We start from the raw sequence: 24,666 nt of genomic DNA, 5'->3' as shown, positions 1-24,666 counted from the left end.
TTCTCCTTAATATCTCAGTTACTTGGGAGCACCCTTCATTTAGATTGTGAATTTTCTTCTGATTGCTTCCAAGTAATCTAACAATAATTTTCTGAATTTTGTTTCTGGCACATCCTCGATCTCTTCAACTTCACCTTCTATTATTGAAGAATTGCAGTGTTCCTTTGGGAGGCTCATAGTATCCTCCTTATTTATTTATTTATTTATTTATTTTGACAGGCAGAGTGGACAGTGAGAGAGAGGGAGACAGAGAGAAAGGTCTTCCTTTTTGCCATTGGTTCACCCTCCAATGGCCACCGCGGCTGGTGCACCGTGCTGATCCGAAGGCAGGAGCCAGGTGCTTCTCCTGGTCTCCCATGGGGTGCAGGGCCCAAGCACTTGGGCCATCCTCCACTACACTCCCTGGCCACAGCAGAGAGCTGGCCTGGAAGAGGGGCAACCGGGACAGAATCCGGCGCCCCGACCGGGACTAGAACCCGGTGTGCTGGCACCGCAAGGCGGAGGATTAGCTTGTTGAGCCACGGCGTCGGCCTTTCCTTATTCTTATTTAGGGTTTTTGCTTTGTTGTTCGGCATTTGTGTGTGTATATATACACAGTATATACATGCATATGTCTGAGGAGTTTCTCTGAGCTGCTGTGTGTGTGTGTTTCACGTGGAAGCTCAGAGCACCATCTACTGGAGCCCTGCTCACTTGTCAGTTGTGGTGGGGTGGTATGAGCTCTGGTGCATTTAGACTCACCTACTGAGACCCGGCTTGCTTCTAAATGGTGCATGGGATGGGCTCGAGTTTTCCGTATTCAGGACTTTTCCTTGTTGCACAGCTTGTATGATGGAGAAGAAATTCCTCTGAAATGATGTGTACCTCACTCTGGGTGGTGGTTTTGTGGGGTGGCCCCCACAGTTGATGGGTGTGTGCTCTGGAGGCCAAGGTCCATGTTCAAAAGTGTAAACATTCAAGATGGCTTCTCTTGGCTGACTGCAGGTCCAGATGGGTGTGCGCGGAGGAAGATGGACTGGGGAGTGCCCAACCTTTGTTTGCTTTTCTGTACCTTCTCTTTTTTTCCGGTGAGGAACTTCAAAAGCAGTTCACCAGTGTCCGCCTCCTGCTGCTACTCACAGCTCCATGGACCCCCACTTTCCTGCCTAACCTGGTTCACTGGGGGCTGGCCCCAGCTGTCCCCATCCTTGCCTCCGCTGTGTCTCCACTGCCTTTCCTTCTTATTTGCTCTCTCAGCGTGGACCTGCCCAGTCTTTGTTGGCCTCCTGGGCTTCTCGTTATGAATTTCCCACAGCTCCATCTCTGGCATGTATCTTTGTTCCCTTTCAGCTATTTATTTTGCTCCACGTGGCTCAGATCATCCTGTTGCTATACTACTGTCTTGGGTATCCTCTCTATAGACTTTAAAACCATCTCTAGATTTCTTGTAATAACTAATGCTATGTAAATGCTATATAAATAGCTATTATACTGTGTTGTTTAGGAAGTAATGACAAACAGAAAAGGTCTATATATGTTCAGTACAAATTTTTTTTTTCAAGTACTTTAAATATTTGAAAGGCAGTGTTGAGGAGAGGGAGAGACACAGAGAGGATGAGAGAGACAAAGATCAATCTTCCATTTGCAGGTTCACTCTGCAAATAGCTGCAATAGCCAGGGCTATTCCTGAATTCCATCCAGGTCTCCCATGTGGGTGGCAGGGGACCATGTACTTGGGTCATCTTCTGCTGCTTTCCCAGGCTCTTTAGCAGGGAGGTGGATTGGAAGTAGAGTAGCTGGAACTTGAAATGGCATTCACACAGGATATCAGCATTGCAGGAGGTAGGCCACAATACTGACCCACTAAATTTTTTTTCAAAAATTAAAGATCTACACTTTTGGGTTTTATGCATAAGTTAAGATATATTCTGATTAATTTCATATAAAGTATGATTCCTTAGTGTTTTATCTTGTTTTGCTTTTGACCTGATTGTCCAATTTCTGCAAATAAAGATTTGGATAAATAATAATTTCTCAAATAACAAGAAAATGGCTTTATGTTTATTCATGTATTGCCATAGTGTTTTTCATTTCTTTGTCTGGCTTCATTTCCCTTCTTGAAGTACTTCCTTTTTGTTTGTATCCAGTAGTTTAGATGCACTAGTGACTTTGTTTATTTTGTTCTGTTTTTGTAAGATGTCTTTGCTTGGTATACAATTTCAAGTTGAGAGTTTCTCAGTACTTTAAAGACTCCATTGTCTTCTCAGTTGCTTTATTTTCATTGATAATTTGCTGTCATTCTTTGTTCTTCCATGCATAGTGTCTCTTATTTCTCTGAATGCTTTTAAGATTTTCTCTTTGTCTCTGATTTTGAGCAGTTGATTATGATGTGCTTTGGTGACTTTGTGGTTCCTGTGTCTGTGTTTGTTGTGCTTCTTGATCTTTTGGTTTGTAATTTATAACAAATTTGAACAACTTTTAGTCACTATTTCTTTAAGTATTTTTTTCTTGTATCTTAAGAACTCCAATTTTACGTATATTAGGTCTGAAATTGTCTAGTAGGTAACTGATGCTCTGCTCCTGAGTCAGGCTTTTCTGTGTTTCAGTTTGAATTGTTTCATTACCATAGCTTTCTTAGTTTCATTAGTCTTTTCTTCAGTTTTTAATGCACCGTTAATGTCACCAAATTCTTTTTCATCTCAGACGTTGTAGTTTTTTCTCTAGAAGTCTGAGTTTGGCATTTATACATCTTTCATGTCTCTAGTTATCTGTTTGAACATGGAGACTATGGCTATGATACATGTGTTAGGTGCCCTTTCTTTGGCTTCCGGCAGTCTCTGTTCTCATATGGACCCATCAGTTTCTGCTGGATCCTGGCTGGAGTGAGGAAGGGCGTCTGCGCATTTCTGAGGGTCCTTTGGCCTTCTGAGTTTTCTCTGGTCCTGACTTGTGGTCCTGCTGTCCTCCTTGACCTTCCGCTTCACCTTCTCCACGCAGGGAGAGCTCTCTGATAAGACTGTTTATTGGTCAGTGTTTTCTCTCATTCTGTTGGGCTTTTTCTTGTCTTGTACTGCAAGAGTGAATAAATGTTCAGGTAGCCTTTTCATAATTGATGTGTGTATAATTGTTGTAAGTGCACTTAGTTAAGTGTCCATGTATTTCTGCAATTTTAGTGAATCTTTGCTAAAATAGCTTCTCTGTTGAAGTATAGATAAGCTAAAACGTTTCTTTTTCACTCTGAAAGACTGTTAGTGAACCTAATGTGTACTCTGTGAAATGGATTGCAGTGTAATTTGGGACTAACCAAAAAGGTCAAACTCTATAGAATAGAGCAAATTGTGATCTTAAAAACAGAATCCAGATTTTATTTTCCTTTTTTCAGGCGTGCCTTCAGATGCCGATTCTTCTGCTGCCAGTAATAAAATAAGTGGTGCGAATAATTCTAAGCCAAATCGCCCTTCCCTTGCCAAGATTCTTCTGTCACTGGATGGAAATCTGGCCAAACAGCAGGCCTTATCACATATCCTTACAGCACTGCAAATCATGTATGCCAGGTAGGCTTGTGCACTGATTTGTGAAATCATGCAGTTACATAAGCTTTGGATTTTTATAATTATTTTGATTGGTCAAATGTCTCCAAGAGGGTTGTGTTATTGCGTTTAGTGCTGCTGTGAGTTGTAAGCCACATATACTTTGATGGTATCTTTATGCTTACTTTAATGAATATTGAAATATGAATCAGAAAATTAAGTTAAAGAACATTATTATTTTTGGTCAGTAAATGCTGAGCATTAATATTTGGGGAAAGAGAGGCAGAATTAGTTGATACAAATTTACAGTGATTTTCAGGATGCTTATCTCCTTCACGTACTTAGTAAGGCAGTTTGGATAGTGCTGTTGTTTGCAATATTTTACTGTTGTTTTCCCATAGCCTAAATGAGCTGCCTATTTATTATCTTAGGTGTGGACCTGTTGAAAATACTTACATAGGATCGTAGTTTCAGAAGAAAACTTGGATCAGTTATTGAGAGGACATTTAGTCCTTGCAGCCAAGATGTGACAGGCTTTCAGTGAACACAGAATTGTTCAATTATCTGTCCCTTAGGCTGTAATTACCATCCAAGAAGTTTTCTCAGGAAGAGCTAGAGACTTGTTTTGGTCTGGTTTTCATATGTGGCCGTCTTTCACTTGTTATTACTGTAGTTACTCAGATATAGTCATGTGTCAGGTAATGATGAGGACATGTTCTGAGAAATGAGTTGTTAGTTGTTTTTGTGGTTGTGCAAACATCATAGAATGTACTTACTTACAGACACTAAGATAGCTCCCTTGGCACTAGGCCATGTAATCTTACACAACCACTGTCATATGTGTGATCCATCATTGCAAAAGCATTGTGATACAGCACATTACTGTAAAGAAGACCTGCGAGCATTGAGCAGGTGGATCCCTGGTAATACTCATCATGTTCAGTGGTTTTTCAAAGCTCTTTTCCATCTGTCCTACAAGAATTAGGAAAGGCTTCAGTGAGCCCTTGTCTGTCCTTGCTGCCTCTTGTCATGCCGTGGTAGCTCACGAAGCCTGGCTTTCTGTTCTCACAGAGATGCGGTGGTTGGGGCCCTGATGCCAGCTGGCATGATTGCACCCGTGGAGTGCCCCTCATTCTCCTCCTCAGCACCCACCTCAGATACGCCTGCCATGACCAGTCCCGTGAATGGAGAGGAATGCTTGCTGGCTATTGATATGGAAGACAGACTGAGTCCAAACCCATGGCAAGAAAAAAGAGAGGTAAAAGGAACTTGTAAAGCCATGTTAGGTTAGAAAGGTAAAGTAGTACCTAGGAAGGTTTCAGTTACTCTGTTACTTACTTGAGGCTGTTTTTGTGTTTACTACTTTGATTTTTGGCTTGAATTAGAAAAATATTCTATTTAAAGGAGCTTATTTTTTTAAAAATGTTTAAATTGAAATAGATTTATTCTTTCAAAAACCATTAAATACAAGTTCACAATCCTTTATCTGCAATTCTGAAACTGTAATGCTCTGAAAGTAAAATGTCTTTGAAACTTGTTTGGGGGAAACACCCAAGTAGAAGAGATGTGAGGTTGTTTTGGGGTGGTGCTTGTGACCCGCTGAACAGTGAGAGCTTTCCCTGGAAATGTGCATGCACTTGACGGTGCAGGCTGGTAGCTGATACCTCGTGTAAGCACTGTGTTGCCTCTGAAAAATCGATATTCCACAGCCTTCACATCTTATGACAAGAGCCTAGGGAGATTGCTGACGCCATAAACAAGAGTGTCAATTTGTTAAGTCAACAACAGGAGTCACTGTGCACTTACTCCTCATGTAGGATCTCTGTCCTTAATGTGTAGTTCAATGTGAATTAATGCTATAACTAGTACTCAAACAGTATTTTACACTTTATGTTTCTGTGTGGGTGCAAACTGTTGAAATCTTTACTTAATATATACTAAATTGATCTTCTGTATATAAAGATAATTGAAAATGAATCTTGATGCGAATGAAATGGGAGAGGGAGCAGGAGATGGGATGGTTGCGGGTGGGAGGGAAGTTATGGGGGGGGGGGGAAGCCATTGTAATCCATAAACTGTACTTTGTAAATTTATATTTATTAAATAAAAGTTAAAAAAATGCATAACATTGTGAACAGCCCCAGTTGGCCTCAGATAAGACATTTGGAACTTGGGTAGGAAGCATGCCTCATTGCTGAGTTTTCCCACTTAAAATCCTCCCCCCGTGTGCCTCCAATTAGGTTGTCTCTTCTGAGGATGCGATGACTCCCTCTGCAGTGACCCCATCTGCTCCCACAGCCTCCTCTCGGCCATTTATCCCCGTGACGGACGACCCAGGGGCTGCCAGCATCATTGCAGAAACAATGACCAAAACCAAAGAGGTCAAGAAGCATTCTTCTTAGCTTTTTGTTTAAATAACCTTTTATAAATAATCTTAAATATACATGAAAGTTGTAGAAATAGTATTTAGGAATAGAATATAGTATACTCCATATACCATTCACCTAGATTATCCAGTTAGCATTTTTGAACTATTTAGATAAGCTGCAAGAGGACACAAGCCCTGTCACTCCATAATGCTTCAGTGTGTATTTCTTGTGCATCAGATGTCAACGCTGATCTAAGATTTATTTCCTTCTAATCCATTGACCTATTTAAATTTTGTCCATTATGCCAATGGTATGCTTATAGGTCTAGCACTGGACCTAGGATTGTATGTTGTCTCTTTATTCTTCAGTATGGAACAATTCTTCAGTCTTTAACTTTGACAGACTACCACAAGAAATATTATTAATGGCCTTACTGGTGATGTAACTCTTATTGTTGAGTTAAGGTGCCTACCAGTTTTCTCCAGTAGAAGACAGTTAGTGTGTTAATGCTCATAAACACTCTTGGGAAGATACTTTGGGACTGTGTAAATACCCTGTATCTCATTATACTTTTACCTACCATTAATACTTCTAGATGAATCCATTGTTACTGTGGTATTCATTTTTCAAACCTTATCATATCTTTTAGAGTATAATCATTGGCATTCTCCTGTACGACAGTCTTTTCTTCTCATCAGTCCAACACCACAAAAGTTGTTCTTACCTTCTACTTTTCCATATTTTTGGTGCATAATCCTTTTCTATGTTGCTGGGTTTGGCTTGTTACTATTTTGTTAGGAATTTTTGCATCTTTAGTTCATAAGGGAGACAGATCTAGTTTTTCTTGTGATGTTTTTGTTTGGACTTCATAGATTGAGTTGGGGAGCATTCCTTTCTCTTTTCTTTAGAAGTATTTGTAAAGGGTTGATGTTAATTCTTCTTTAAGTATCCAGATACTGACATGCTTCCATCATTCTTTGAGCATTTCCTTTCTTTATGATATAACACAAAATTCTAGGCTCAACAAAATGTTTTATGCTCCAGCAGAAGAATCAACTGTTTGTCCAAGAATTCTTGGTTCTTTTTTTTAGTGGAGAACAGTATTTAGAAGCCAAGATATCGCCCTTCATGTAGTCTTTGCTATCGAGATGACAAAGCTAGGGAATAAATGACTGTGTGTATATATGCTATTGGTATGTGCCTCAGATTTATGTGGTTATATATCTACATATATTGAAAACCATTAGTTCATATCAATACAGTTGATTCTAACCCATCTAGGATTGATTCTAGTTTCCACTCTTTCCATATTTTTAATTCTCTTCTCTGAAAATAAGAAACCGGGGTCCTGTCACTGACAGGCTGTTTACTTACTGTCAGTCCCCATGAATGATGAACCTCCCAGTTTGGCTACCACTCACCCTATTGTGAATGCTCTTTTTCTTCTACACAACCTCTGCACTAAAAGTCTATCTTTCCTGATAGACTTTAAGTCTATCAGACTGTAAGTGCACATCCTGCTTTACCTGTGGCCCTCCCAGCCCCTTTAGGCTGGCTCCTTGTTGGATTGGCCCTGCCACACTAGGCACCCCAGGTGTGGCCACCTTTCCCAGCCTTCTGAGGCACGCCTCACACCAGGCCACCTCTCCCTCCCTCACACTCTCCTTTGACAGCCTATCCTGTTGAGGACAGACTTGCAAAACTGCATTTGGAGTCTTTGTTTTATTGTACTGTTACTCAGACAGAAATTATGTCCTGTGGAAATTATTTGTAACCAATTGGGGTAATAAGAAGATTGCTGTTTATAAACAGGAGTCTAGAATCAAGTTCTGATTTTTGTTACTCTCCTGAAATGAGGGTATAATGCAGAAATTATTCTGAAGGTGGCAAGATTTTTGCTTTTAGGTAGAAGAAGGATAGTATGATTTCTTTTCTAGCAATTTATTCATACAACAGGCATCATCCAAGTTATACACCTGAATTCTGCCATTTCAATTTTGGTTTGACTTTTAAATTATGGCAAAGTAATTTTCTTCTTTAAAGATAGACTGCTAGTGATTTTTAGCAATTCACCTAGACATGTTGTTTGTGTGTGTGCATGTGCGTCTGTGTCTGTGTGTGTGTATGTATGTTTAACACCCTCACCAAAAACAAGTTAGGTTCTTTCAGTTTCAATATCAGAGTATTAAATGTAATCAATATATTTAACTGAATGCTTTTGCTGTCCTCAGTGTGCATCCTCTGGAATGTCGGTCCTGGTGACTTGCACTTAGCAACATCCGGGGCCTCCCTGCAGACAGGAGCATAGGAGAACCTTTTCCTGTCTCAGAGAGGTCTAGTGTACAGGAGTCACATTCTCCTTAAGGTTCCTGGATGAATTGTGCTTCCCCAAACCTTTTGCTGTTTCTGGAAAGTGTCTCACTGCATTTGCTAAAGTTCTGAAGTCTAGAGAGAAAAGAGGAAGCGCTTCTCTGGCCCTGCTCACCCTTGCGGGAGCCAGACTCTGCCTGGGGATCTTGGGCCCATCCCTGTTTCACACAGGGTCACAGTGATCCCTACTTGAGGGTCAGGAACTGGGATTCCTCGGCTCTGGTGGCTGTCTTGTTCCTTTGCCAGAAACAGCCCCAGCGCCAATCTCCTAGGGGCTCCTGTATGTTAGACAAACCTAGTGGGGCATCTGTCTTGGGTAGGATGCCCTCATGGGGTAGGGGTTTTGGAGCAGTGATGCTAGGGAGATGGCTGACAGCCATTTCCTCTACTGAAAAAGGAGAAAGCTTAATCATCAAAGATACATATATCCTAGTTCACATGGTGGATACGGAACTAAGAGAGTAATAATAATAAGACTTTATTTCATAGGTTATTTTTTTATGAAGAATCCAAGGAGCAAGAGATTATGAATAATGTGTTACATGTCAATGAGTTTCTTTAAATGAAATTCTAGGAAAGAATTATGGAGAAGATCTAGACAAAATATGCAAAGTGACAGTATACAAATTTGATAGAAAATGCCCAAATATATCTTATGGATAAGGGGTAGATTTTGTATGGTATGACTTGACTTTTAGGTCTTCTGCTATAATGTCTACCTATGATACAAATGTGGTCATAACAGTGAATTGTCATTTCTATGTAGTTTAAGGCATTCCTTTTTGACGGATGCTATTGGTAATTTGTAAAACAACTAATTGGCCTTGAAAACATAGTACAGTGTTTGGTTGAGATTTTAGGGGACTCCCATTTCTTCATTAATTTGGTTTTTCATGGCCTTAAATACCCCAAAGGCTTTACTCATTGTGGTGACATGTTCTTTGAGTTGTGGGTAAACTGATAACCCTTTATCTCTTACGTCATTTAATGTAGGATGTTGAAAGCCAAAATAAAGCATCAGGCCCGGAGCCTCAGTCCTTGGATGAGTTCACCAGCCTGCTGATTGCAGATGATACCCGTGTGGTGGTGGACCTGCTTAAACTGTCAGTGTGCAGCCGCGCAGGGGACAGGGGCAGGGACGTGCTCTCGGCAGTGCTGTCTGGCATGGGCACTGCCTACCCACAGGTGAGTTGGTCGGGGGGCTAAGGGCTGCGTACCCCATCTTTCTTTTCCATGCTGAGCTAACCTCTGCCTGAAGGAAGACACTGCTGATGGTCACACAGTCCCTTCTGCTGCATTTGGTCCTAGCCTAGAGCTATTTAGAAGCACTCTTTTCAGACAAAACACTGGGGGCTGGTGGTGGGGTGGGCCACCACTTGTGACACCAATATCCTGTGTCAGGGTCTGAACTGCTCCGCTTTCTGCGAAAGCAGTGGGAGATGGCCCAGGAACTCCAGCCCCTGCCTGCCGTGTGGGAGACCTGGATGGAGTTCTGGGCTCTTGGCTTCTGCCTGTACTGGTTCAGGTACATTGAGAGTGAACCAGTGGATGGAGTTTCACTTCCACTACTCTCCCACCCCCAACCCAAACCCTTTTTCTCTCAAGTAAATAAGTAAATATATAAATAAATATCCATAAAAAAATCAGTGAATTATTTTCCACAGCAGCATCCTTTCTCCTTTTTAGAACTGGTTTTGGCGTTCTTCTGTTTTTAATTGATTGTTAGAGTTCTTTGAATTCCATTGCTAACTAATATATTGCAGTCCCCCTGCCACCTCCATTTGCCTTTGATATTACTTTGTTATTTTTTGCTTTGTAGAAATTTTTTCTTCAGTAAGATCTGCTTTTTTTTTTTTTTTTTTTTTCATTTGCACCTTCTGGGTTTTTTATGCTGCAAAGAAGTGTTTATTTTCATGATATTGTTTTAAAGAAATTCTTCCAAGCTTTCTTCTAATCATCTTTATGATTTTAGTTTATTTTGTTTACATTTTTGAGCCCTTTGGGTTATCTTTATATAAGAAATAAAGTAGGAATCCAACTTTATTTTTCCTAGATGGCAAACCATTTGTCTTAACAAAATTTATTGAATAATCCATCTTTTCCCTAATGATTTGAAAATCACTTTTATTGTATTCTAAATTCTTATATGTATTGTGGGGTATTTACAGACTCTTTTCTGTCCCATTGATATAACTCTTGTCCCATTGATATAACTCTTTATGCAGCAATACCATGATATTTTAAATATGTTTCAGTATTTGGTAACACTCTTTCCTATAGGACTTTCTGTCATGTGGACATGTTCCGCACTTGATCCATCCAGGGCTGTAGTCACCAGCCACGCATGGCTCTTAAGAACTTGAAATATGGCTAGTGCACCTGATACAAAACTGAAGTTTGTATTTACTTGGATTAATTTAAATTCATGCAGGCACATGTAGCTAGCAGCCAATCAGATGGTCTGGGCTGTAGATCTAGAGTCTAAGCTGTGTGATAGACACAGGGAGGTCAGTCCTGAGGTCCTGGGGCTTCCTGGAGGATGCTTGTTTATTATCAGCTTTGCTCTGCCTTTTCAAGACTGGCCATGCCAGGGAGCTTGATACAGTGATGCTGGTTACAGGTAACCTATTCTGTGTTTATACCAGCCATCAAAATTATAAAGTACTTTAGTGTGGCTGAGTGGTCATGAAAACACAGTAATGGCTATTTAGGAGCTTGATATTTCTCAATCTGTTATTTAGGAAAAACTAAAAAGTTTCAGGTTTCCTTCTCTAGTTGTTGTTGGTGTTTTTTATTTATTTACTTATTTATTTTTTTGTTTTGACAGGCAGAGTTAGACAGTGAGAGAGAGACAGACAGAGAGAAAGGTCTTCCTTCCGTTGGTTCACCCCTTAAATGGCTGCTGCTGCCAGCGCAGCACTGATCCGAAGCCAGGAGCCAGGCGCTTCCGCCTGGTCTCCCATGTGGGTGCAGGGCCCAAGCACTTGGGCCATCCTCCACTGCCTTCCCGGGCCACAGCAGAGAGCTGAACTGGAAGAGGAGCAACCGGGACAGAACCGGCGCCCCATCCGGGACTAGAACCTGGGGTGCCTGCGCCACAGGTGGAGGATTAGCCAAGTGAGCCATGGTGCCGGCCCCTTCTCTAGTTTTTAAGACAAGTTACTTGTAACTAAGAGATTAAATCAAAGTGATTTGACACAAGGAAAAAATTTTCTTCCATGCTTATTGCATTTATGAGAGAAAAGGATGTGATGAGAACATTTTTTTTTAGAAAAAATTATTTATTTGAAAGAGAGAGAGAGACCAGAGAGAGAGAGAGAGAGATGGCCACAACTGTTGGGGCTGGGCCAGGCTGAAGCCAGGAGTCTGGAATCATCTGGGTCTGCCACATGAGTGGCAGGGGCCTAACCACTTGAGCCATCTTCTGCTGCTTCCCCAGATACATTAGCAAGGTGCTGGGCCAGGGGTGGAGCAGCTGGGATTTAAACTGGCTCCCGTATGGGATGTTGGCATTGAAGGCAACGACTTAATCCACTGTGCCACAATGCCAGCCCCAGAGAACTTTGATTCAAGGTAACTCCTAACATCTGCCATCCACATCCAGGCCAGCCAACTTCTGGTGCATTCCTCAGATCCGAGGGAAGAGGTTGCCTTCCTATGACAGTTGGGGTAACTGAGACATTGTTACTGGCTCAAGGAGATTCACTTTGCTGGTAGAGGAGGGTTGGGTTTGGAAGCCCCAGGCCCTAATGTCAGAGCCATATCTGACCACTCTCACCCCTCCTGAGAAGCTCCATGCCCTCTTCTTGGTGGTGAGTGACAGGTTTTGCAGAGGAAGATCTGGGAGGCCAGAGCACCCTTGTGGACTCTGCCCATAGGCATTTCGTGTTGCTGGCGTCTGCTGTTCAGGCTCCAGCAGAGACAGAAATAAGGATAAGGTTGACTTTGAACCACGCTTGCCAGTTTGGCAAGATGGGTATCCTCATATCCTGCTCTGCCCTACCATTTGGAACTCTTAAACACACATAAATTTATAATAATCATGCCCATAGAACAATGATATTAGTTTTTTATTAAATATAATTTTTCTAAGCTAAACTGTTTGACATACAATTATAAGGAAAAAACTGAGAAGAATATTCATGAAAGTATAGAACAGCATTTGTAGCATAAAAATAATTTTATTATTTGTTTCTGAATTAAAGTTTTGAGGTGAATATATTATTGCTATCATAATGCATTCTCATTTGGTTTTGAAAAGATCCAAGTTATAATCATCAGCATTAACCACATAGATGGCTACTACATTTTTAAAATAAGAACATTTTGGATTATTGTGTCTTGATCAGGAAATCCCCAAGCGTGTTCATATTTGTAGTCCCCCTCATTGCAGATACTCTGTGCCGCTGTTGGACCTGAGGCGTGATTGTTGTTGATTCCTGCGCCCTCCTACTTGAGTGCCGTGGCTCTCTAGGACCTGATCATCTTTCTGAATGTTTGTCTCCTTCTTTTGATATTTTGCTTCCTGAGGCAGCCTCTCCTTCTCAGGAGGTCAGGAGGTCGTCCTGCCTTGGTGTCTGTGGGTCCTCACAGGTGTTTGGTGTGGCCAGTTGCCGTGTATTGACTGTGTTGTGCTTGTGAGGTGCCTTCTGGCTGCTTTCGTGTAGGCTATCTCTAAGCCTCAAGACCTTTTTGCTAGCTTGGTGCTGTCTTGGTTTATAGGTGAGTATACTGAGCCATGATTTCATCTACATTTCTCAAACTTTGGGTCCTGCACTCTACCACCTTGTCCCTTCAAAGGACCCAGAGCAGGATGAGTAGTGGTAGTGAACAGAGAGACAGGTATGGAACCACTTGACCTCCTCATTTGTGTCCCTGTTTCCTCCCCAGGTGGCAGATATGTTGTTGGAACTCTGTGTCACCGAGTTGGAGGATGTCGCCACGGACTCGCAAAGTGGACGTCTTTCCTCTCAGCCTGTGGTGGTGGAGAGTAGCCATCCCTATACTGATGACACTTCTACGAGTGGCACAGTGAAAATTCCAGGTACTCAGTCCATCCCCTGGGGAGGAGCTGCATGGATCTTTGCCTTTACAGTGACTTCATTCTGTGATTAGTTCAGTAGGAGCAACCATCTCTGTTCTATAGAGAAGAAGCTACAGAATTGCTTTAGAATTCCTTTACTGCATTTTCTGAGAAAGTTAACTTTACAGAACAGACAGTTAGCTTTCCCCTTCTCTTTCTCCATCCCCCTTTCCTTCTTTCTCCCTTTCCTTTTGACCGTTCACCTGTTGAGGCACTCAGGCCTTTAACTCATGACCTTCCCAGGGGCCTGGACCTCCTCAGGGCAGGGTCACTGCTGCTGTAGTACAGCCTGTGTCTGAGTCATGTCTCTCTGCAAATTCCACCTGATTCAGAGGCCCAATGAATTCAGCCCTTTGGCAGTCCCTTTGGTGGCTGTGACGCAGCCTCAGGAAGCACCTAGCTCCTGTGACCCAGCCTCACCTAATACCTAGTAGATCCCGTGAGGACTACAAAATGTTATTCTAATTGAATCATTTATTTGGTATTTATTAACTGGAACACTTTTATAAATAGACATTTTCACTTTTCCTTTCATTGGTTACCTAGGGGTACTGTTTGCATAAAAAAATATATTATATAAAAGCTTGATTCTTTCTATTTACCAGTTTTTTCAAGAGAAAGAATTAGTTCCCTATCATCCTTGAGGGTGCTTAGTTAGTGTTTTTATATTTTGTGTCCTTATGAACTCATGGGCTGAAACTTACATGAGAGGTTTTAATCCACTGTGATTTTTTTCCTCATTGAAGCTCCTAAGAGTGGTAGCTGCTTCAGTTGGCCTCTGAAATGATTCTGGTGATCCGTTGATAAGCTTTCCCGTAGTATGGTGTGACAGGTATTCTAAGCTCATCCTGTAGGGCCCCTTCTCCACCTGGGATCTTTTGTGGTTTCTTTCAGTGAAGATGGTATTTCAAGATCACAACCTGGGGTGGACATCTGGCTTAGCAGTTGAGACACTGGTTAGAGTATTATGTCTCCAACTATGTTGGAGTGCCTGGATTTGAGTCCTGACTCCATTTTGCATTCTGGCTTCCTGCTAATGTAGACCTGGGAAGCATCAAGTACTTGAGCCCCTGCCACCCAGATGGGATATTTGGTTAGGTTCCAGGCTCCTCGCTCTGGTCTGGACCAGCCCCAGCCATTTCAGGCTTTTGGGGAGTGAACCAGTGCATGTTCTCTCTCTCTCTCAACCTGGATGCTGGGGTGGATACTCACTGCTACTGGGCTATCATTGCTTCTATATCTTTTCACTGGGCAGGAATATGATGGATTGGGCTGACAGACTAATTTATTTTGAGTTCATGCTTATTCTTGAGTCAAATTCAAAAGTATAAAGTTTCTGCTTAACCTTCTTCTGTTATGTCAGTGTCTGTTTTCTTCCATACCAAATTCAAGTTACAGGACAGAGGCTGATAGAGTACTATACTATCTATACTATCTATAATTTATATAAATATAATTTATATAATTATACTATCTAATTTTTCATTTGCTTATCTCACATTACATACACAGCAGATTCAGGATATAATTCTAATACTGTCATTGTCACTACAGTTACTGAAAAACATTGAAAAGATTTTGTCATATGCTCTCTTTATTCTTGCAAATTCTTAAAATAATACTGTATCTTCCAGAGCATAATGTTATTTTTTTTTAAACTTTTATTTAATGAATATAAATTTCCAAAGTACGACTTATGGATTACAATGGCTTCCCCCCATACCGTCCTTCCCACCCACAACCCTCCCCTTTCCCACTCCCTCTCCCCTTCCATTCACATCAAGATTCATTTTCGATTATCTTAATATACAGAAGATCAGCTTAGTATACATCAAGTGTGGATTTCAACAGTTTGCTCCCACACAGAAACATAAAGTGAAAAATAATAGATGATTTTTTTTTTTAATGATGATGAAATCAGATCAGACCTATTGTCATGTTTAATCCCAATGAGAGTCAAGTTGGGAATTGATAATTTCTTTTTTTTTTTTTTTTTTACAGAGGATCAGTTTAGTATGCATTAATTCAAGATTTCAACAGTTTGCACCCCCATAGAAACACAAAGTGAAATATATTGTTTGAGTACTCGTTATAGCATTAAATCTCAATGTACAGCACATTAAGGATAGAGATCCTACATGAGGAGTAAGTGCACAGTGACTCCTGTTGTTGACTTTACCAATTGACACTCCTGTCTATGGCATCAGTAATCTCCCTATGCTCCAGTCATGAGTTTCCAAGGCTATGGAAGCCCTCTGAGTTCTCCGACTCTTATCTTGTTTAGACAAGGTCATAGTCAAAGTGGAGGTTCTCTCCTCCCTTCAGAGAAAGATACCTCCTTCTTTGATGACCTGTTCTTTCCACTGGGATCTCACTCGCAGAGATCTTTTGCCAGAGTGTCTTGGCTTTCCATGCCTGAAATACTCTCATGAGCTTTTCATCAGCTCCGAATGCCTTTAGGGCTGATTCTGAGGCCAGAGTGCTATTTAGGACATCTGCCATTCTATGAGTCTGCTGAGTATCTCACTTCCCATGTTGGATCACTCTCCCCTTTATTTACTCCATTGGTTAGCGTTAGCAGGTACTAGACTTGTCTATGTGCTCCCTTTGACTCCCAGTCCCTCCACCATGACCAACTGTGAACTGAAACTGATCACCTGGAACAGTGAGATGGCATTGGTACATGCCACCTCGATGGGATTGAATTGGAATCCCCTGGTATGCTTCCAACTCCACCACTTGGGGCAAGTCAGCCTGAGCATGTCCCAAATTATACATCCCTTCCCTCTCCCATTCCCACTCCCATGTTCAACAGGGATCACATTTCAGTTAATTTTCAACACTTAAGAATAACTGTGTGATAATTACAGAATTAAACTAGTCATATTAAGTAGAACAGATAAAAAAAACTACTAAGAGGGATAATGTATTAAGTTGTTCATTAACAGTCAGGGCTATGCTGATCAAGCCACCGTTATTATGTACTATATCTTTTTCCTTTCAAACTTTAGTCTTGGTTTTAATACATTTTAATGTTTTCTGTTTGTCGTTTTGTCTGTTTAGTCATTGTGATGTTTTAGGGCATTCTAGTAGATTCCTCTACAGTCCCCAACATCAATATTAAATCCTTAGGGCCGGCGCCGCGGCTCACTAGGCTAATCCTCCGCCTAGCGGCGCCGGCACACCGGGTTCTAGTCCCGGTCGGGGCGCCGGATTCTGTCCCGGTTGCCCCTCTTCCAGGCCAGCCCTCTGCTGTGGCCAGGGAGTGCAGTGGAGGATGGCCCAGGTGCTTGGGCCCTGCACCCCATGGGAGACCAGGAAAAGCACCTGGCTCCTGGCTCCTGCCATCGGATCAGCGCGGTGCGCTGGCCGCAGCGCGCCGGCCGCGGCGGCCATTGGAGGGTGAACCAACGGCAAAGGAAGACCTTTCTCTCTGTCTCTCTCTCTCACTGTCCACTCTGCCTGTCAAAAAAAAAAAAAAAAAAAAAAAATCCTTAGATCATTTATTCTTTGTACACTGTGACGGTGATAATGCATTTTCCCTCCTTTTGAATCATGTGATTTTTCTATTGTTTTACTAAACTGTGCTAATGTTGACCATTCTAGGTTACTCTCAGATAAAGGGTGTGGTGTTCATTCTGCAGCCTTGTTTAGTTCTCCTTTCTTGGAACACTGGTCAATTTTTTATGTGTTGGATGTCTTACAGATGTAATGTTGGCTACTCCTCAAATACTTTTCTATTCTTTATTTTAAAAGATTTTTTCTTTTGCTGTAAGACTTTTGGTATTATGTTTATTTGAGCTTATGCCTCTTCTAGTTTAATCTTTATTTTGGAATTCTTTTTTTAAATTGTAATTCTTCCCTTAGTTTTACCATTTAGTTTTTTTGGTTTTCCTGTTCTTGAATTTGTTATTCTTTTGTACATTATATCATTTCCTTATTGTGTTTCTCACTTGTTTTGAAAGGATAAAGGAGAGTTTTCTGGATATTGTGCACATTTCTGGCCTGCTTTTGTTGTCAGTAGGGCTGTAACTCTGTTCTTTATTCTCTTTTCTGACAACAACTTTGTATTAGATTTGGCCTTTCTGCCTCTATTTAGTTCATTTTTTTTTTTTAAAGATTTATTTATTTGAAAGATTTACAGAGGGAGAGGTGTAGGAGAGAGAAAAGGGTGGGGAGGAGAGGGGAGGGGAGGGGAGGGTAAAGAAGAGAAGAGGAGACGAGACGAGACGAGACAAGACATCACATCTTCCATTCCCTTCCCAGATAGCTACAACAGCCAGGGCTGGTTTCGGTAAACCAGGAGCCAGGAGTTTCATCCGATCTCCCATGTGGTGAACAGGCTCCCAAGCACTTGGGCCATCTTCCACTGCTTTCCCAGGTCATTAGGGAGCTGTGTTGGAAGCAAAGCAGCCAGGACGTGAACTGGCACCCATATGGGATGCTGGCGTTGCAGGCAGTGACATTAACCCACCATAACACCAGCCCCTATTTTGTTCATTTTCAGTGAAATTAGTTTTCTTAAATTTTTAGAAAGATGTGGAGTTCAAAAAAGTTGTTTTGTTGTTGTTTCTTTCTTTTCTTTTTTTTTTTTCTTGTTTGTTTTTTGTTTTACCTTTCAGCTATAACTCTTTCAGGATGGAAATGGCAAAACCGAAAGGTATTTCTGTTCAACAATTGCAAGAGACAAAAATCTATGACCACCTCTTTTCTATTTCTCATTTTATATTCACTCCACTAGCCAATCCTGTCTTGTGTGTTTTATTGCAGTATATTGCAATTTCAGCCATTTCCCATGCATTCCAGACAATTCAGATGGCCCACCATTGGGTCTCACCTGGTTTTTACACTAACGTCCTTTCTGACTGGGTGACTCTTCCTGCTTCCCTTCCCACCTCTCGGGTCCTCACAGGATCAGCTTCTACACAAAGTCCAGAGACATTCTCTTCAAACCAGTTAGAGCCTGCTGGTCCTCTGTGTGAAACCCACCAGCACAACCCTGGGTGTGACATCATTCTTCCCTCCCTTCCTCCTGCGCCTCACTCCTGGACCCCAGTGTTGTCCTCTGCTCATCCTTGAAAATGTTTCAACCTAACTTACTCCTTTACTCACAGCACATCTGACACCAAATCTGGATTTTTCATACCAAGCAATTCTATTCTCTGTGGACACCAACTGGGTGTCTTAGAATTTAGTTCTGATCCTGCCTACCCAGACAGGCCACACTTGTTCAGGACTCAGTCCCCTAAGACTCTCCACTCCAGATGCCAGTCGCTGAGGTGCGGGTCCCTGGGTTACTCACAACTCTACCTGACTTGACTCTAGATTGGGGGTTTCCACAAGGCCCTCCTGTTCAGTAATGGGCTATATCGGGCTCGCACCATGCAAGTTTGTCCAGAGTGAGAGCACACGGCAATCTGGCCAAGCAGAAGTGCTTTCTGATCTTTCAGGCGACGGTCACGGTCTGGTGGGGGAGGTAGACGGGAAATAGGGTGGTCTTTCTCGTTTTGGAGGCCCCACTGTTTCTGCTTGGTAGACGGTTAGTTTAAGTGGTTTTGAAGTTCTCACTCTGTGTTGTGCTTGCTTGTCCTCAAGGAGCAGAAGGACTCAGGGTGGAGTTTGACCGGCAGTGCTCCACAGAGAGGCGCCATGACCCTCTCACAGTCATGGACGGCGTCAACAGGATCGTCTCTGTGCGGTCAGGTGAGGAAGGGTGGTTAAGCAGGACAGTCTGCTTGCCTCTGTAAACAGAACTGTGTACATGGCGGGACCGACGCTGCTGCCTCATTCTTATGGCAGCTTTAAGAAAGGGACAAGAAGCCATTTAGCCGTGAGGTACAGTAGGGTTTATTTGCCACTTCCCACTTGAAATGAGTAATTATCTGTATGGTGTATACATCATACCACTTGATGGGCAGGGGTACTGAGTGATGAGCAAGTGTGGATCCTTGTCAGGACACACCCAGCTTCACCCAGGTAGACAAGGTGCAAAGATGGGTGAAAGTGCCAGGCATGTGGAGGTAAAGGTTGGCATAGGACAGAGCATTTTCAAAGAATTTGTTTTTCACTGCCAGCTATGGGGACTTGGCTACATGGAACAAATGTTCTGAATGTATGGTGGATAAAACACTGAGGAGCTAGCAGCCATTGTGTCTGGACCTGGCTTTGCTCTGCTGATGTACTCATGAGGTCAAGCAGGTGTATATTACTGCATCCCAGGAGTTTGTTAAGTGCTGTTTTACTGGGGTTTTAGAATTTTCAGTTGCATGGGGGCGGGGGGTTGTATTTTCATAGCTCTTTCTTCTTTATCTCAAGCACGGGACAGCAAACTCTTCCTGTAAAGGGCCCTGTGGTGAACATTTCAGGCTTGGTGGGCCACATCTTGTCTCTGTCATAACTGCTCACATACCACATGTCAATGAGTGGGCGTGTCTGTGTCCCAGTAAATCTTACACTGTGTGCTTATTTAACTCCCTGAACTAGAGCTTTGGGTGGAGCGTTGTGGTCACGCTGATGAGCATAGGTTTTCCGGGCACTTTGTCAGATGTCTGTCAATGTGGCTTTTAGTAGTGTTGTTAGTTGTGGAAGGGATCTCCATCTCCTCTGAGATGAGATAACACACTGCAGCTTCTCTCCACAGCACCCCGGCCCCTGGCTCTGGTCAGGCGATTCCATTCCTTCCTGGAAGGTGTCCTTTTCTTGGCCAAGCTAAGCTGCACACTGAGATCTTGGGAAAAGCGAGGTCTCTTCCTGTTGCTTGGCTCCCATCCCTGCAGCCATGACATGGGCCAGCCTTGCAGACCTCTGTCACTGCACCCTAGCTGTGACTGTGGTTGTATCCCTGTTAGGTGGTGGTCTCTCCGATGCAGCGTCCTTAGTACTTACTACAGGGGCTGAGTGAGTCTGCTGAATGGGGTGTGTATTAAAATGCTATTCACCGAGAGTGTTGTGTCTCTGTGAACTTGAACTGGGGAATGTATGGGTTGGAAGGGCTCCGTGGTCTTCTGACACAGTGTGAATGATTTTGCTTTGTATCTAAAGAAGTGTGAGTTGATCAGTGATGGAGTGAACCTAACCCCAGGGTGTGCTTTCTCTCCAGGCCGTGAGTGGTCTGACTGGTCCAGTGAGCTCCGCATCCCGGGGGATGAGTTAAAGTGGAAATTCATCAGTGATGGTTCTGTGAATGGGTGGGGCTGGCGCTTCACTGTCTACCCCATCATGCCAGCTGCAGGTAATGGAGGCACTGATGGGACTGTTAACAGTAATTCATGGTCTGCCCTCTGCTGTGTTGGGAGTGAGTGCTGCCACAGGCCCCACTGAGGCTTGTGGCTGTCAGAGTGCTAGCACTCCCTCTTCTCCTGATGTGGAAGATGAGTGTGTTGCTGGTCACAGTTCCTAAGGCTTTAGCTTTACAGTGAAAATGTTAATGTTAAGAGCATGGCTCATGGGCTGGTGCCGCAGCTCACTAAACTAATCCTCCGCCTTGTGGCGCTGGCACACTGGGTTCTAGTCCCAGTCGGGGCGCCGGATTCTGTCCCTGTTGCCCCTCTTCCAGGCCAGCTCTCTGCTGTGGCCTGGGAGTGCAGTGGAGGATGGCCCAAGTGCTTGGGCCCTGCACCCCATGGGAGACCAGGAGAAGCACCTGGCTCCTGCCTTCGGATCAGCGTGGTGCGCCAGCCGTGGCGGCCATTGGAGGGTGAACCAACGGCAAAAGGAAGACCTTTCTCTCTGTCTCTCTCTCTCTCACTGTCCACTCTGCCTGTCAAAAAAATAATAAAAAACAAACAAAAAAGAGCATGGCTCATATGATTTAGTGTTACGCCACAGGCACACCCTTGACTGCTGAGTTACAGGTGGCTGGGGCCACCCTTGATAGTTGCAATTGTGTCTTGCTGTGGGGCAGCTGAGGCCATCCAGTGGAGCTGGGGTTCTGTGGGCCCCTCAGACACAGGAAGAATGTCCTTCACAAGCAGCTGCCAGATGCAGCTGCAAAGCTTGTTTCCAGACCTGCCGACATCTCCCTCACTGTGGCTTCTTATGCTGCATGTGTGACCTTGTGGGTGTAAATCACAAATTCAAGTTAGTTGCAGTATTCCACCCAGAGCTAACAAAAGAGGGGTCCACTCCCCTAACCAGAATCTGGCTGTCTCCAAGAGACCCCTACTATCTCCGTGTGCCCCAATCCAATCAACATATAGTGTGGCACCTCCATAAAATAACCCAATGAAAAGATAGTAATGCCTTAAAACTTTGGGCGCTTCCTGAAAGCCAGTGTCCTGTCCAGTTTCCTCTTGGACTAGACACTTTTCTTTCACTTGTCAATCAAATAAAAGTTTCTGCTTTTTTGCAAATTGTTTTCTGGCTTTTTATCTCTGTACTGACCTGAGGAAAAGAACCCACGAAACTCACTCCAGCAACTGCCCTCCCCTCCTCAACTGATAACGGCAGCTCCCCTCAGACACAGGCACATGCACCGTGTGTTCATTCGCAGGCCCAAAGGACCTCCTTTCCGATCGCTGCGTCCTCTCCTGCCCATCCATGGACTTGGTGACATGTCTGTTGGACTTCCGACTCAATCTCACCTCCAACAGAAGCATCGTCCCGCGCCTTGCAGCCTCTCTGGCGGCATGTGCACAGTTGAGTGCCTTAGGTAATGATGCCATTATAATCACACCTGTCTTATAGTTGGAAAATGGGTCAAGCTTCTCATATTTTCTGTCTGTCTGTTTCAGCTGCCAGTCACAGAATGTGGGCCCTTCAAAGATTGAGGAAGCTGCTTACAACTGAATTTGGGCAGTCGATTAACATAAATAGACTGCTAGGAGAAAATGACGGGGAAACAAGAGCTTTGGTACGTAACATTATGGTACAATTTGTAGACCTGTGGCCTTTTGGGGATAAAATACTACTGTAATCCTTTAAACCTCTAAATCATCGAGAAGCATTGTGGAATTTCACCAGAGCATAAGGAGGGCTTTGTCACATCTTGATTTTTGCCTTATATTGCTACATATACTTGAGTTCAAACTGGATTTTGGATTTTTCTTTAAAAAAAGTCTGTGTCGGCCGGCGCTGCGGCTCATTAGGCTAATCCTCCGCCTAGCGGCGCCGGCACACCGGGTTCTAGTCCCAGTCGGGGTGCCGGATTCTGTCCCGGTTGCCCCTCTTCCAGGCCAGCTCTCTGCTGTGGCCAGGGAGTGCAGTGGAGGATGGCCCAAGTCCCTGGGCCCTGCACCCCATGGGAGACCAGGATAAGTACCTGGCTCCTGCCATCGGCTCAGCGCGGTGCACCGGCCGCAGCGCACCGGCTGCGGTGGCCATTGGAGGGTGAACCAATGGCAAAGGAAGACCTTTCTCTCCGTCTCTCTCTCTCTCACTGTCCACTCGGCCTATCAAAAAAAAAAAAAAAAAAAAAAAAAGTCTGTGTCGATGGCTGTGAGTATGGGATGGTGCCTGTTGGACTTTACAGTGATTCCCAGAGCCCTCTGTTTGCTGATGAGGTAGTTCTGGTTGGCTCTCACCTCACCAGGTCAGGGAGGGTCTGTGGGCCGGAGAGGGATGGGTTCCGCAGGAGGAGCTGTGCTGAGCTGTCGGCCGAGCATTCTGAGATGAGTGTTCAGACCGTCTGTTTTCTGTTTCAGTGTTCGTGTCCTTTAAGCCTTTTTCCCTACTTGAGAGTATCAGTAAGCACTTTTTAAAGGGAAATAGTAACTACGTAATGAAACATTTGGCTTACAGAAATGAAACAAATTGTGGAGCCCTCTGCATTTTGGATTCCTGTAATAGAATATTCTTTTGTTGTTAAGAGTTTTTCAGGCAGTGCTCTTGCTGCTTTGGTGAAAGGCCTTCCGGAAGCTTTGCAAAGGCAGTTTGAATATGAAGACCCTATTGTGAGAGGGGGCAAACAGCTGCTCCACAGCCCATTCTTTAAGGTAATATTTGATTTATCTTTAACTGACACCAGAAATATTTGGGAGAGTCACCAGGACCTGTCACATACAATGTGATGTGTTTTGGGCCTCTTTGAGGGCAGTTCTAGGCATTGCTGAAATTGAAAAATCTGTGAAAATCTGAAGAAATGATTGTGTGAGCTAAGCTCCCATGCCTAAGAGCCAGCTCACTGAAATACACAGATCTTATTAGTTGATATAGGCAACAAATATTATAGCAGTTGTTGGATCTGAGATCCTGTGTAGGAGGCGCATCTATAGGAACTATTAGAAATAACCACATCCCTGCTGATGGAAGTAAGGAGATCTTGAATGGGAACCTTGGGATGGTGGCCTGTGACAGTCTGCTCATCACTAGCCATAGTGTTGTCAAAGTGTAATGTTAACTGCATTTCTGTGTGTTCCTGTGTTTTTAACTTTTGGTGGCTGCAGGTGCTAGTAGCTCTTGCCTGTGACCTGGAACTAGATACTCTCCCTTGCTGTGCTGAGACACACAAGTGGGCTTGGTTTCGACGGTACTGCATGGCCTCTCGTGTTGCTGTGGCCCTGGACAAGAGAACACCATTGCCCCGTCTGTTTCTTGATGAGGTATTGCATATTACTTAAGTATCATTATTGTAATGCAAAAGCATTTTTAAAGTTTAGAAAAATGACACCAGTATTATGAGACACAAAAGCTTATCTTGTCAAGAAATATTAGAAAGAAAACCCCACATAGGTGAAAATGAAAGAAGGCACGCTGAATTCCAGTGAAGCTCGTGTGAAAGATGCAGCGATGCTGTGTAGACATTTTAATCCCTTAGACTTGATGTGATCGTGTTGCTTTTACTTATTAACCATAAAATCACAGTGCTGATGATTAGCATTTCCTCATATTCCCAGGCAAGGACTCCTCCTGTCTTGTCTTCATACGTATTTGTTTTATTCTTGAGATGAGTGTTTGATTCATGGTCTCATCATAATGTTGTCTAGGTGGCTAAGAAAATCCGTGAGTTAATGGCGGACAGCGAACACATGGATGTTCTGCATGAGAGCCATGACGTTTTCAAAAGAGAGCAGGATGAGCAGCTCGTGCAGTGGATGAACAGGTTATTATGTCAGAAACAAGAAATGCCGTTCCGTGTGAAAGCAAGCTTACGTGTGCAGTTCTTCTCATGTCAAATGCTCTTTTCATGTTTGCTGTAGGCGACCAGACGACTGGACCCTTTCTGCTGGCGGCAGTGGAACCATTTATGGATGGGGACATAATCATAGAGGGCAGCTTGGGGGCATTGAAGGTGCAAAAGTCAAAGTCCCCACTCCATGTGAAGCCCTTGCAACTCTTAGACCAGTGCAGTTAATTGGAGGAGAACAGACACTCTTTGCTGTGACAGCTGATGGGAAGG

The 24,666-nt window shown here is 43.3% G+C and overlaps 1 protein-coding gene across 2 annotated transcripts in view; it reads left to right on the top strand.

The window, feature by feature from the left end:
- HERC2 (HECT and RLD domain containing E3 ubiquitin protein ligase 2) overlaps nt 1–24,666 on the top strand; it is a 231,075-nt gene that overhangs the window by 178,084 nt on the left and 28,325 nt on the right. For both annotated transcript variants that reach the window (XM_051822208.3, XM_051822209.3), the window contains exons 66-78: nt 3,362–3,533; nt 4,581–4,767; nt 5,750–5,890; nt 9,242–9,433; nt 13,139–13,292; nt 18,927–19,034; nt 20,431–20,562; nt 21,823–21,981; nt 22,064–22,182; nt 23,138–23,263; nt 23,714–23,869; nt 24,254–24,369; nt 24,467–24,665. In XM_051822208.3, the coding sequence (XP_051678168.3) occupies nt 3,362–3,533; nt 4,581–4,767; nt 5,750–5,890; nt 9,242–9,433; nt 13,139–13,292; nt 18,927–19,034; nt 20,431–20,562; nt 21,823–21,981; nt 22,064–22,182; nt 23,138–23,263; nt 23,714–23,869; nt 24,254–24,369; nt 24,467–24,665 (1,961 nt within the window). The remainder of the gene's footprint in view (nt 1–3,361; nt 3,534–4,580; nt 4,768–5,749; nt 5,891–9,241; nt 9,434–13,138; nt 13,293–18,926; nt 19,035–20,430; nt 20,563–21,822; nt 21,982–22,063; nt 22,183–23,137; nt 23,264–23,713; nt 23,870–24,253; nt 24,370–24,466; nt 24,666) is intronic.

This window comes from Oryctolagus cuniculus, chromosome 12, assembly GCF_051225735.1.
Source record: "Oryctolagus cuniculus isolate XC-2025 breed Fujian yellow rabbit chromosome 12, ASM5122573v1, whole genome shotgun sequence".
NCBI lineage: Eukaryota > Metazoa > Chordata > Mammalia > Lagomorpha > Leporidae > Oryctolagus > Oryctolagus cuniculus.
The sequence above is the reverse complement of the archived record's forward strand: the minus strand, read 5'-3'. Positions and strand labels throughout refer to the sequence as shown.